At 40.4% G+C, this 15,403-nt stretch overlaps 1 protein-coding gene across 1 annotated transcript; it reads right to left on the bottom strand.

Annotated features, from left to right (window-relative positions):
• Positions 1–4,281: 4,281 nt before the first annotated feature.
• Positions 4,282–13,192, bottom strand: LOC307264507 (replication protein A 32 kDa subunit-like; the record flags this gene model as incomplete). Its single annotated transcript, XM_080045918.1, has 9 exons — positions 4,282–4,357; positions 4,688–4,785; positions 7,585–7,683; positions 7,948–8,055; positions 8,270–8,338; positions 8,413–8,544; positions 12,404–12,481; positions 12,869–12,923; positions 13,146–13,192. 9 exons carry the CDS (start codon positions 13,190–13,192, stop codon positions 4,282–4,284), a joined length of 762 nt encoding a protein of 253 aa, XP_079902044.1.
• Between the last annotated feature and the right edge of the window lie 2,211 nt (positions 13,193–15,403).

The raw sequence follows: 15,403 nt of genomic DNA, 5'->3' as shown, positions 1-15,403 counted from the left end.
AAAATAAAGTACAAGAAAGGAAGATCGAAGTTAAGAAGATGGAGCAACACGTTGCTGTTTTGTTATTTTTTATTTTATGCCATCTCTGAAAAAACGCAATGAATCTTGGGATATGTTGGGCCGCGAAGGATCCATCTGTTGCAGCCTTCAAAACCGTGAAACGAAGGCTGCATTTCTCGGCCGCATAAGAAGGAGCCTTGTAAATGGGACGCAATCGGTCTTCGAATGCAGCCTTCGTAGGCTGCGGCCCCTCAATTGGGATACAGCTTCCGTCTCCTCTTCAGGCGATCCCAGCATGCCTTTCCCCATGGTAGGCTGCTGCCTTGGCTCTAAGGGGTTTGTCCCTCAAGAATGTGGACCAGTATGAATCCCCTCCAACCACTTGGTAACCTGCTTGTGTCCCATGAGCCAAAACCAGGAACTCCAGAACTAGAGACCATTGTGAGATCCTTTCTACTTTGAATATCACGCCTCTATATTTTCTGAGTTTAGAGGCCTCGCCCAGAGGTTTTACAACAATGAGACGAAAAAGAAGAGGAACTTCTCTCAAGTAGAAATCTAAACCATAACGCAAGCAGAAAAAATATATATATTTTTTTTTATTTTGGAGCATTAAAAGCATCATCATGTTTATTTTATTATTATTATTTATTTATTTATTTATTGCTCAAATAAAATACATTAGCATAATATGAAAGTTTATGTTGCAATTTCTTTACATGTAGTAGGTGAAGAAAAAATGGCCACAAGCATGTGTTACTGCTCTGAAATGCTTTACCATGCAGACTGGAGGAAGCCAGCCAGAGCCCAGCTTGAAACTGACCCCACTGTGGAGTATGTGGCCGGAGGAGACACACCAACTGTCCCATAATGGGAATTACTTAATAGTCTACTTTCAAAACTTTTACACAGGTCTTGTTTCTTTCCATGAAATAAATACACGTCTGCAGAGATTTAAAGTTTTGAGTTTAGAATGTATTGGCTCTCTCAGATAGCACTACTTAAAGGGGGTTTTAAAAACAAAAAATGGTAACACTTTACAATAAGGGTGCATTAATTAACTGTTAGTTAATGCTTAGTAAATGCATACGAAACATTAACTCATTGACTTGCTAATAATAAATGCTTAGGAAATGCTAAGTAAGCATTAATTAAGTATTAGCTGTTATGCTTAACTTAGCTTCAGGTAACTGAGCATGCCTAACCAAACAACTAACCGCTAATAACCAAGCAATAACAGTTAGTTTATGCTAAATAATCATTAACTAACCGTTAAAAGCATCAATTAACAGATAATCAATGTACACTTATTGTAAAGTATTACTCAAAAATAACACATTTTGCTTGTTACTCTGTCAGATGCGCTTGGCACAAGTGGTCAGCCGTCAACTGCACAAACCTCCACAGGTAAAATTGATTTACGTGTATGGCTGTAACGTGACAAAATGTGGAAAGGTTCAAGGGGCATGAATACTTTTGTAAGCCACTGTATGTTTATCTAGGTTTGACCAACCACAGCATTACGCGCCCCACACACATCCTACCTCTACTGCGCGTCTACCTCGCGTCTGCGTCTGACTTTTGGTCACAGACTGTGAAATCAACGTAGAGCGAGCACACATCCAACCTCAGACGCACTGCTGAGGCGCGTCGGAGGCACGTCTGCAGCGACGCTCCCCTTCACCTCAGGAGGCTCGCCTATTTTTTTCTGAGAGCAGCGCGTCTCTCTCGCGTCTCTGTGCTTTAACTGATAGAGAAATACTCTGCTGACAGTCATACCAGCAGCATTCACTCTAGTTACACGTTTACCCGGTGTGTTTATTTCAAAATAAAACATCCCTCAGTCGTATACGCGAATAATCCCTTTATTTCACGATTTAATTGTGCAATCAAAATCCGAGGGATTTAAAACCTAATTTTCAATTAGTTCTGGCATTTCATTTTTGGATAAATGACACATATAGAGATCCAATATAGTGAAGAAATAAAAAAGATCATGATGAGCGCAACAGTTTTCCGTTGCTCTCTGTGTCTACGGCCTTCTTCTTCCCCGACCACACCCCCCTCTCTCTCTCCCGTATAAATCAGTAAAGTGATTTTTGAAATACTCTGCTGAGAGTCATATTGACTTCATACTGGCAGCTTTCGCTGTAGTTTCACCATTTCCTGGTGTGTCCCCTTCAAAATAAAACTTCCAACAAGCGAAAATATGGCAAAAAAAAAGAAAAAAAATGGCAATGGGGCGCACGGATTACTGTCCAGACTCAATATAAATCATATGCATCATAGATGACATGAAAGAACTTAATTTTTAATGGGAATTATCTATGAAAACTCTATGTAGAAAGATAGGGCTTTTAGAAGCAGCGCTGCAGCAGCAGCTGCTGAGACGTTGCATGTGTGTCCGAGAAAAGTCCGAGAGAGGCAGCAGTAAGGTAACGCGACGCGCTCCAGAGGTAGACGCAGGATGTGTGTGGGGCGCGTTAGTATGATCTACTAACTGTCCAACAATGTCATTGGCTACAGACAGCCGGCTCTGCAAGTCCATGCTGTTTACAAACTCTTGTACACGAGGTGAGAGCTGGCGTGGGATTTGATCGTACCCTACGCTCACGTACAAATTGATAAATGCGGAGGTTTGCGTGGAAATGTGCGTACACCCACAATTCTGGTGTACACACGTCTGATAAATGAGGCCCAGTGTCCGTAAAACATGTCAAGGGAACTTCAGTCTGAACCATCCATCTAGAGCTAAAAACAACAAAACGAAAGCACAATCTCAGGTGTCCAAGTAGTTCACCTGCTTTCTTAAAGGTGCAGTGTGTAATATGACATCAAGAAAGTTCTAGAATGCAACACTCCCTGGGTAACCCCTACCCTTTCGAATAATAACAGAAGCTACAGTGGCCTTCAAGGACAAGAACAATTCTACATTTTAAACAATGCACCAGATGACATTCCAACTGACACTTTCAAGATGGCGGCACTAGGCCTTGGTCCAAAATATGCAGAAATATGGACATATGAGACCCTTTCTAAGGGAAAAAATAATAATTCAAAAAAAATTTGTTCAGCTATTATGCACTGAATTAAATGTACTTATGGATATTATAATTTCTTTCTACAAAATCTGCTAGGAAATAAAACCCAAAATTCTACACACTGCAGGTTTAAGCTAAACCATGAAACCTTGAATGTTTTCGAGTACTCTTAGTCCATAAGAATACCTCCATGTATGTTTATCATGTTTAGTAAATAGATTTTTGGTTGGTTTTGTAAAGACTGATCCTTTGTCCAGAAGGTGGTGCTAGATGTGGACATTTTGGACCAATGGGGATGATGGATCAAGTGGGATTGCCATGGGGTCAGCAGAAACATTATTTAAGGCATAATCCAAATGTCCTTTCTACGCCGGTTTTCCACATTTGCTGACTTTGCAAGCCATGTACCGTGAGGTACCACAGAATCCAGTACATGTTCATCCCACAGGTCATAAGCCTGCTGAACTCCTGAGGGCTGTTACATAGAACAAGCTTATGGAACAGTCCTCCATTTTCAGGTCATTCAGTTCCATAAAGCAAGCTCAACATAGTTCAAGCTCAGTCACTATGGAAACTTATGATGGCAAACTAGCCTGCCCCTGACCAAATCTCAAACTCTTTTTTTTTCTATTCCAAATACTACTATATCTGACTATAAAAATAATCTAGTTAGGATGCAGTAGGTATACAATTGGGACATACTTTTACTTTACTGTATTTCATCATAACATTGCATCTTGATCTTGCCTTTATATCCGTCTCATCCCAGGCTGCTTGGCTTAAGCTGCCATATTCACCTAATAGTTCTATCTCTAGGAAACTGAGGACTGCACAGAGGCAGACACATTTGGAATTAAATAAAGAGAGCATGAGATACATTTTAAACATCTTTTATATATATATATATATATATATATATATATATACACACACACACAAAGCAGTGTAAATTGCAATTTCATATGCTGAATTTATCATATGAATAAATTAGAAATAAATAAATTGGAATATGGCTAAAGAAGAAGCCTGAGCCCAGTGTAGAAATAATTCAAATGCAACAAATGATACACAATAGACCCTGCAACAGTTCACTCCTGTCTGTGCCGAGTACAATACCAAGACACATCCAACATTTACAGTATGTCCTAAATAAAACTAAATCTAACCAAAACAATTCAGATGCATGTCACCCTAATATGTGTGTACACCCTGATCAGCTGTGATCCTAGGTAGCACACCACTATGTCGATTTGAAATGCTGCTCATCGTTGTCAGAGTAGACGTGACCTTCATTTATCAGAAACCTCAAAGAACTGCTGTACAAAAAAAGAGACAAAATAAGGATGCAATAAGTGATTAGATCCCTGGATCCCTATAAAGTTGAACAGTTTAATACGTTGCTTGCATTGGCCTTTAACACAAGTTGAGACTTTGACGCTCCTAACTTTTTTTCATGTATCTAATATGTTATTTTGTATTGTATCTTGTACAGCACTTTGGTCAACTGATGTTTTTAAATGTGCAATGGAAATCATTTTGACTTTGACATTAGAAAGCAATGAGTGATATGACAGGTGGACAGATTGTGGGTCACTGTACAGCACAAAGCCCATGGGCCATAGAGGTGTGATGAGGTCTGGGGTTACCTGATGTCATGCAGAGGGAGGTAGCTCAGCTTTATCTTCAGCTCATTCAAACTGATGCCATTGGGACGGACGGAGAACCTCCTGATCACATCCAACACCTTACAAAAGGGACCAAGAAATTAACTTTCCAACCCTCAGTTACCCTGGAAATTCAGACTCACCGCTGGCAAAATTTAAATTCGCTCCGCAGCTTACTCTGAGGACTCATTGGAGCTCATTAAATATGTCGGAAAATTTTGTCGATACCCAATCAAATCGTACCATCTGATATGGGTAGGCATAACCTGATGGGGCGATAGTAAACAACAAAGATGGCCGCGGATATGTTGTTTGAAACGACCATGGCCTTGACACTTACCGATTTAGACTCAGCTTTTCTCTTGAAAAAATATAAAGAAGACGGCACTGAATCTTTCATCAGCAAGAAAGATTTATTTGCACAGGAAAAGTTTAATTCACCAGTTAGCCCCGCTGTTGGCTAAACCAACAGGGCTTAATACGTCACCTTGCTCTGATTGGTCGTAGTGCTGTCCAATAGCTTAAACTATTTCCTATAGTGAAAACTGAGAACAGTTTCTGGAGTCGTCCGAACACAACTTACAAACTATAAAGTACTTACATTTTCAGACTTCTTATTTAAAAAGTAAAATCACAGTATAGTTCTTATGAATGTGGCTACTGCAGCTGGGACAATGTTGGCATGGCAGACAATGATAAACAAAATGAAGGATTGATTTGTTTAATCATTTGAATATGTTTATCCTGCACAAGTAACAATTGAATGGAGACCTATGGGGTGGTGAGGGAGGGTTTGTGATGATCCGCATAATTATCCATGCCATAATCCACCATTGCAGATAGCCTTTTGGGTTTCCTGAGTTTTAGCATTCCCTTAGTTCCCAATCGCATACTCCTTTTGCTATCCTACATACTAAAGCTGACCATAACAAGTATGTAGTTTACATGTATTAGGCATACGATTGGGAAACACCTTCACTTATTTATGTCATCATAACATGGCTCCTTGAACTTGCATATACAGTGCTGTGAAAAAGTATTTGCCCCCTTCCCGATTTCTTATATTTTTTCATATTTTTCACACTTAAATGTTTCAGATCATCAGACACATTTTAATTTGAATCAAAAATAACCTGAGTAAATACAAAATGCAGTTTTTAAATGATGATTTAATTTATTAAGTGTAAAAATCGATCCAAACTTAACTGGCCCTATGTAAAAAAGTATTTGCCCCCCCCTTAATAAATCAATCGATTGACCACATATTTTGGAAAGGTGAGTTAAATTTTGTGACCACACCCAGACCTGATTACTGCCAGACCTGTAGCATCTAGAAAGCACTTAAATAGAACCTTTCTGACACAGTGAAGTTGACTAAAATATCTCAAAAAGCAGCACATGATGCCACGATCAAAATAAATTCAAGAACAGATGAGAAACAAAGTCATTGATATCTATAAGCCTGGAAAGAGTTACAAATCCATTTCTAGGGCTTTGGGACTCCAGCGAACAACAGTGAGAGCCACAATCAACAAATGGAGAAAACTTGGAACAGTGGTGAACTTTCCCAGGAGTGGCCGGCCTACCAAAAGAGCTCATCGACGACTCATCCAGGAGGTCACAAAAGAACCCAGACTAACATCTAAAGAACTGCAGGCCTCACTTGCCTCAGTTAAGATCAGTGTTCTTGTTTCCACCATAAGAAAGACACTTGGCAAAAATGGGATCCATGGGAGAGTTCCAAGGAGAAAGCCTCTGCTGACCAAAAAGAAAGGCTCGTCTCACATTTGCCAAAAAACATCTTGATGATCCCCAAGACCTTTGGGAAAATATGCTATGGACTGACGAGTCAAAAGTGGAGCTTTTTGGAAGCTGTGGTTCCCGTTACATCTGGCGTAAAGCTAACACAGCATTCCACCATAAGAACATCATACCAACAGTCAAACATGGTGGTGGTGGTGTGATGGTCTGGGGCTGTTTTGCTGCTTCAGGACCTGGACAACTTGCCATAATCGATGGAACAATGAATTCTGCTCTCTATCAGAACAACCTGAAGGAGAATGTCCGGCCATCAGTTCGTCACCTCAAGCTCAAGCGCACTTGGGTGATGCAGCAGGACAATGATGCCAAACATACCAGCAAGTCCACCTCTGAATGGCTCAGAAAAAACTAAATAAAAGTTTTAGAGTGACCAAGTCAAAGTCTGGACTTAAAACCGATTGAGATGCTGTGGCGTGACCTTAAACAGGCGGTTCATGAAAACCCTCCAACATGGCCAAATTAAAACAATTCTGCAAAGAAGAGTGGGCCAAAATTTCACCAGAGCGACGTAAAAGACTAAATTGCCAGTTATCGCAAACGTTTGGTTGCAGTTGTTGCGGCCAAGGGTGGCACAACCAGTTATTAGGTTTAGGGGGCAAATACTTTTTCACATGGGTGAAATAGGTTCCGAATAAATCTTTACATCCAATAAAAAGAATGAAAATTCAAAGTCTGTATTCTGATTTCCATTGAGTTGTCTTTGTCTTAAACTATAAATTATTTGATGATCTGAGACAAATAAGTGTGACAAACAAGCAAAAACAGAATGATTCAATAAGGGGGCAAATACTTTTTCACAGGACTGTATACATACATATATATACATATATATATATATATACATATATATATATATATATATATATATATATATATATAAAAACAAACTGATGTGCAAGTTGACCTGGTTGTAGCTCTGTGAGGTGCATACTCTTTGGGTCAGACTCGGATACATTTTTGGGTTGGCTTGCCGGATATAAAGTCCCAAATCTATACAAGGGGAAAAGTCTAAAGTTGGCACGAGCCATAGAGTCAGAATGACCCTTTAACCCCCTTACCTTATCCTGAATGGTGGCTAGACCGTCTGGTGAGAAGCCATCGGGATGTCCACCGACAGACAGCAAGGTAGAGGTGGTGTTCATATTCACATCATATACCTGCGGGAACATCATTGACACAATATGACATTCTGAAGTATTACGTTTATTTTTTCAACTAAAAAGAGATTCAAATGCAACATTCTAACTCGAAAACGTAATAGATAAAAAATGGCAAATCCTGGGATTCTGTGGATCATTATGCATCTCAGAGTTCTCATAATAAATACATTTGTAGTTACAACATTTCATATTCCCCAACTATACAGAATTTTAAAAGATTAGAATTTTTCACTGGTGGAAACCATTCACATGCTCCTGTACCTTTCCATGAAGCCTCATATGGGCGTGGACCACTTCCAGCATGTGTGAGGTGATCTCATTCAGGTCCGTGATACAGCGAATCTTCATAGCAAGCAATGACCTTTGACCCTTTTGCAACATAAGGAAAGAGTCTTGTATATTGAATATTATACAGATGATAAATAGCCTTTTGGCTAATTCTGGCATTTTTAACCCATGTATGATCATGTGTTTTAATTATTTGCACTGTCCCCTTCTCTTATTGTCACCAAATCAAGAAATGTCCAATGCTCACTAACCTATAAACCCCATCAGCTCTAGACCCTTTGATTGTGATACTTACATTGTAACTGCGCAGACTTCCAGAAACCTTGACATATGTTCCAGGAGAAACAGGCGTCACCAGAGCACCCTAATGTGAGAAACACAATGTGAAAGCTGTTATGTACCAAAACAAAGGCCTTTAGCAGTGCTCATTGGTTTTACTGTTCTGATGCTACTGGCCTCATCGTTAACCCACTGCTTGACGTTTAGAGGTGGACCGGTCATGTCGTCCACAGAGTACTGTGTGTATGTCACAAAGGGAGCGTATCCTCTCACCACGCCCACTACAGTCACCTGCAGGGAGAGAGGGCTCTGTCACTTCCTTTGAATCACAACCACATAGTAGAAATACATGCATTAACCCTGCGTTCTGAATCGCATACTTTCTACTATTTAGTATGGTAGAAAAAAGATTTAGTATGTCCCGATTCTTGTGGCCAGATTTAGGATGGTTAGAAAGACCCGGATGTCTACTACACCCAGCCAAGATTGTAGTGTTGAAAGCAGCATCCTATTTGGGCGATTCTGACCCATAATTCAGTGCGAACCTGAAGTGACGTCACATCAACGGAGCCTCAATATGAAAACAAACAGGGATGCGACGGATATAACAGCAAGAGACAAGATCAAGGCACGATGTTATGATGAAATAAATAAGTAAAAGTATGTCCCGATAGTATGCCTACTGCATCCTAACTAGATTATTTTTATCGTCGGATGTAGTATGTAGAATAGAAAAAAGAAAGTATGCGATTTGGAACGCAGGGTAATTGTTCCTCCCCAAACGTAAACTTTGACAGTCTCGTTGTGGGCAGCAGTACAGACAAAACAATCTCAACTCTAAATCCATTTAGTAGATGTTTGCATTCACAATATTACATGATTATCAGCACATTGAATTGGCCAGTTACTTCTGTAAATATAAATGTTAAATGATCAATTTGTCTGAGCATTTTAAATTGTGTTTTTTAACCACACATGTCTTAGTAAGTTACGTCTAACAGTCATTTATCTGCTGATGTGCGCCACCAAACACACATTTCCTTCCTGCTTGCGCAACATTGCTTCCGTCAAATTGATTTAAAATGCATCCACTTATAGGAAGAGTTGATGACATTGCACCCTTAACATCATTGAAGGTCAAGCTAGCTAGCGGCCTGGCTGCATGCATGACAATGGTACAAGGTCCCCCACTGGGGTCAAGATTTGAATTATCTCAACAATTATTGGATGGACTGCCATGACACTTCCTGCTGATAGTTCTAGGTTCCTTGTTAGTAAAATATGTTAGAACTTTTTCGATTCCCATTTTGTCTACCAGCAGCAGGTTTTAGCTCGACATCTATCATTAGCAGACATAGCAGTAGGCCTACGTGTTGTGCAACCATTCAGGAGGCCCATAAGGAGCATTTCCAACTACTCTGGTTACATACTTCACTTTTCATTTAGCACCAACAAGCAGGGGTGTAAAGTAGCTAGTTACATTTACTCGCGTTCCTGTAATTGAGTAGTTTTTTTGTGTACTTGTAATTTTTTAAGTGGTTTTTAAAACCTGTACTTTTACTTTGAGTAGGCTATGTTTATTTTGAAGTATTGTACTTCGCTACATTTTATATCACCTGCGTTACTGAGTAAAAAAAAGAGTAAACTAGAAAGGCTAAAGGAGAGAAAAGAAAAGAAAAATCGCGGGGGGCTTTTATTTTTACGGCACAAAACCGGAAACTACACAGTGAACGATCGACAGGAGAACACTTTGCGCCTAAATGACAACAACAAACATTGCTTCCCTCAATCATGAAAACATAATAATCCTAGTTAATCTATCATTGTACCGCACGTGAAGACGTGAAGGCTTTTAAATGCAGCGAACCCTTCATCCAGCCGTGCAATCGGCCCCTCCCTCACCTGATAACAGGGCAGAGTAAAGGCTTTTGCACACCGGGCGCGACGCGAATAAACGCAACGTAAAAGCGAATGTTTTGAAATGTGAATTTTGTCGCGTCTCACTTTAAGAAGCGACGTCCCAGAAAAATCGAACTTAGTTCGAAAAAATAAAAAACGCAAATTCGCGATGCGAAATGACGGCGCTGGTGTGGAAGCTTGTATTGACTCTGTATACGTTCGTTAATTAACGGATTAATCGCACGAATAAAACGCGCCCGGTGTGCAAAGGCCTTAAGAGGGAGACGGTGCGCACTGCCGGGAGCTTTGAAAAACTTCTAGAAGACGTCAGAAAGTCAGCCTTTGGTCGAGAAGAAAGGTCAAACGAATTGCGTTGTCTGAAAACACTTCAGACTAAAATAATGTGCAAGATATGTTACGCGCGGTCGGACACGCGAGTCAGATATGCTATGATGCGCGACCGTGAGAGAGAGAGAAAAAAGTCATATGCGACTGTGTCTGCACCTCACGACCAATTAGGCTAGTTTACTCACTTTAAGTCGAATCATAGTGGTCTATGACCAAGCAATAAAGGAATAAAAAACACTGGAAGCTCCTTGACTCTTGCCACCACAACAGTCATCAATTAAGAACACTGTAGCCTACAATATAACTTGCTTATCCAGCCAGCTCCATGAGACATACATAAAATATTCCCCTTACATTCCAAGCTAGCAAAAGACGTGCCCTATCAACAACATTTGCAACGGTTTATTTTGATTTTGACACTTTTTTATTAAATTTTTTAAAATATTTTTTACGTATTTGCATTTTCCTGGTGTTCAGTTCAATTAGGATATGTTCAAAGTCCAAAGTCATGGTGTCAAATGTTAAATAAGTATGATGTTCTTAAATCAATGAATAATTGTCTATAATAATTGTGATTACACAATGTCAATCAAAATAATTGTGATTTTAGTCTGAATCGAGCAGCCTAACTAAGGTTTAGATCAATTATACACAATTAAATTATTAAACAGGCGATAAAAGGAAAGAATTTGAATGGAGAACTGCAGCTGCAGTCTGTTTAGGTCTGTAGACCTGTTAAATTCCCTCATTAACAGACTATTTGCTCCATGTTTGCTTATGACACAGTATGCATACGTGGCAACATGATTTGTTTAATTTGTACACTTTAAATTGTAAAGGTGTTGCATTAGGTTAATTAAACAACTAGTTTGAGATTTATATCCCCTTGTCTATAATGCCTACACAGAAGAGACCCCCACCCCCTCCCGCTGTTAGAAAGTAACTAGTAACTTGTACTTTAAGTACATTTTAAATCAGCTACTTTTACATAAGTAGATTTTTAGACCAGTACTTTTACTTTAGTAAAATTTCATCCAAGTAATCATACTTTTACTTGAGTAGAATATGTTTGTACTCTTTCCACCTCTGCCAACAAGTCACCATTTTAACCATTTCTAATAGCCTACTACTAAGAGGCTGATCCCACAAGCTTCTCATTATTTTCTCTCCCACAGATCCTCCATTGGGGAGTCAGGTCAGAATGCAGGTCCTGATTGGCCCGGCCATTTTTTGACCAAACGTTCTATTTTAACTACATTGATTGTCAATACAAAATGGAAAGAAACCAGGAAGTGCACATGACGGCTGGTTTCCAACATAACTTGGTAAAGAAACAAGTCCCAACAAAGGAGACAGGAGCGTTACGTGATGTTGTAAGGTTTATCTTTTGATTGTCAGCAGAGATGCTCCTCTTGACCGTCAGTGTCTAAGCCAACCTGAATGAGAGACCTTTGCCCATTTTCTTCATAAAACATTTAGCACAGTTACAGGAACGGTTTCTGTCGCCTTTTCTGGAGCCGGAGGTAAGGCAAAGAGCTAAACATTTTGAACTATTCCTTTAATCGTTGACCCATGTTTACATAATCGATTACATTAACCAATCAGAGGCTGCCTTCCACAAACGGACAGAAAGTCAGACCGGGCCGGGCTCCTTCCACTTATCTCTCCCGCTGGTCTCACCAGGCAACACATCTAGTGCCATTCCCATCAACCTGAGCTGCACTTTATATTTAGTGCTAATCAGCTAATGTTAGCATGTCAAAGGCATGTGTTAGTTGGCAAGTTCTTTGCCATATCAATAGTGCTACCTAGAGTCTATGCTCATGAGGTCCATAACTGAGCCCTCTGCAAAACAAAGTCCACAGAAGTGAATTATTAAATATTTTGTATTGCTTGCTCATACCTGGTGTGGTTCCCAGTCACAGACTGCAGCAGACAGCAGCTGAGACACTGTGCAGGGTAGAATCTGAAGGGCTGACTTCTGTGGAGAGACCGTGGTCAAGGCATGCACAACAGTCCATGTCAACCAACCAAAGGTGCAACCACCTCTAAATGTATGCTGTACCTTATTAGTTGTGTATTTGTTTAACCTACTAATGAATGATCCTGTTTTACTTTTCTTTCTTTCTGTTTCTCCGTATTTGTAAATAGCAAATGTTTCTATTGTATCTTTTCTTTGTCATTTTTATTGTAACATCAACCTGCCTAATGGACTACAGATGGAAATTAACCCCAGGCTACAATCTGGCATATTAACATGTACTGCTGTACATGTTCATTAATGTGCATCGTCCTGAAATAAATAAATGAATAAATAAATAAATAAATTTTGATCAGATCCTTTCACGGAACATGTAGGCCTACTCACCTGTGACATCATGGCTCTTTGACTGCTCATCCCACCAGCAGACTGGCTCTGTGCACTAGCAAAGAGATGTAAACCACATGGACGCTGTCATTCAGAGCTGATTTAGATATTTGCAAAGTAACCAATTGGTTCCATATGACAACAGATTTCCTGATGCAACTCACCTGTAGGCCCAGCGTCAGAAGCACAAAACAGTCGGCCTGGGAACACTTTGTAACTTTGCTAGTAGCATCCTTCCGTATTTCATTCACAGGTGAACTCAATTATAGCCAATTACCTGTGGCTCATTGCAGCACCAAAGTAACCCTGTGTTCCAATCCCCATACTTCCCTACTATTTAGTATGCCAGAAAAACATTTAGGCTGCGTTCCGAATCGCATACTCTTTCTTTTTTCTATTCTACATACTACATCCGACGATAAAAAGAATCTAGTTAGGATGCAGTAGGCATACTATTGGGACATACTTTACTCTCTTATTTCATCATAACATTGCGCCTTGATCTTGCCTCTTGCTTTTATATCCGTCGCATCCCCGTTTGTTTTCATATGGAGGCTTCGTCGATGTTACGTCACTTCACGTGCGCACTGGATTGTGGGTCAGAATCGCCCAAATAGGATGCACTTTTCAACACTAACAATCTTGGCCGCATGAAGTAGGACATCCGGGTACTTCTAACCATCCTAAATCTGGCCACAAGAATCGGGACATCCTAAATCTTTTTTCTACATACTAAATAGTAGAAAGTATGCGATTCGGAACGCAACCTTAGGGTGTCCCAATACATGCACGTCAATTGTAGTATGCTGAAAATACATAAATGCCCCACTAACTCCAATAGCATTTTGGAGTATTCGTCTTTATTCTTGACATACCCTGCGTTCCGAATCGCATACTAAAAATTCTTTTTTTTGTCAGTTGGAAATCAAGGCAGCCCGCGCCCCCCCCCCCCCCCCTGACAACTCACGGCGCCCCCCCAGGGGGGCGCGCCCCACCATTTGAGAAGCACTGGGTTATGGTATGGGCAGGCATCTGTTATGGACGAAGAACACAGGTGCATTTTATTGATGGCATTTTGAATGCACAGAGATACCGTGATGAGATCCTGAGGCCCATTGTTGTGCCATACATCCATGAACATCACCTCACGTTTCAGCAAGATAATGCACGGCCCCATGTTGCAAGGATCTGTACACAATTCTTGGAAGCTGAAAATGTCCCAGTTCTTGCATGGCCAGCATACTCACCGGACATGTCACCCATTGAGCATGTTTGGGATGTGCTTGACCGGCGTATACGACAGCGTGCACCACTTCCCACTAATATCCAGCAACTTCGCACAGCCATTGAAGAGGAGTGGACCAACATTCCACAGGCCACAATTGACAATCTGATAAACTCTATGCGAAGAAGATGTGTTGCACTGCATGAGGCAAATGGTGGTCACACCAGATACTGACTGGTTCTGAGTCCCCAGACCCCCAATAAAGCAAAAAAATGCACATTTCAGAGTGGCCTTTTATTGTGGACAGTCTAAAGCACACCTGTGCACTAATCATGATGTCAGATCAGCATCTTGATGTGGCACACCTGTGAGGTGGGATGGATTATCTCAGCAAAGCAGAAGTGCTCACTATCACACATTTAGACAGATTTGTGAACAATGTTTGAGAGAAATGGTAATATTGTGTATCTAGAATGAATTTTAGATCTTTAAGTCCATCTCATGAAAAATGGGAGCAAAAACAAAAGTGTTGCATTTATATTTTTGTTGAGTGTATGTCCCAATAGTATGCCTACTGCATCCTAACTAGATTATTTTTATCGTCGGATGTAGTATGTAGAATAGAAAAAAGAAAAGAGTATGTAATTCGGAACGCAGGGATAGTTTAAAAAAAAATCTTCCTTATCTGATTTTTTTTCTCTCCTGTGGCCCAACAACTTTTCTGTACTTTAGTATGTAGTGTAGTAAAAAGAAAAAGTATGTGAATTGGAACCAAGCCCCAAACTGCGATTTTTACCAGCATCCAATAAGGAAGTGACCACAACTGTAGTAACCAGGAAGTGCCACTGGGGGCTGGGAGCAGAAGACAGCCATCTCAAATTGACTCCATTGTTAAACATGCCGTTTTCACAGCATTATTAAACCTATTTACAGCCTGGGCCACGAAACCATTTTAGTCTGTATGTTTAGGTCATATCTCCATGACAACACTGAGGGGGGTGAATTTTTTTGGCCCAAGCTAGTTTTTATTCTTTTGGAGGTTAAAATGTATTGGCGCAATCTCTTGAATGACAGCTCTCCGCCCGTTGTCCCGCACTTTGCCTCAGAGCTATCTCCCTCCCCCTCACAAAATGGCGACGCGCACAAACCAGGATTATTGGATGCCGTGTGAATAACTGAGGTCAGCCCGGATGCTACATCCATATTATTTACTATCTATGATTGGAACGCAGGGAAAGAATTGGAGAAAAAGGGAGGAGGAAACGCTGCATGTTCCATGTCTTTAAAGCAAACCAGTGAGTCTTTCAATT

The sequence above is a fragment of the Ammodytes marinus genome (assembly GCF_949987685.1).
Source record: "Ammodytes marinus genome assembly, chromosome: 17".
NCBI lineage: Eukaryota > Metazoa > Chordata > Actinopteri > Uranoscopiformes > Ammodytidae > Ammodytes > Ammodytes marinus.
Note: the sequence above shows the minus strand (reverse complement) of the source record. Positions and strands in the feature narration are given on the sequence as shown.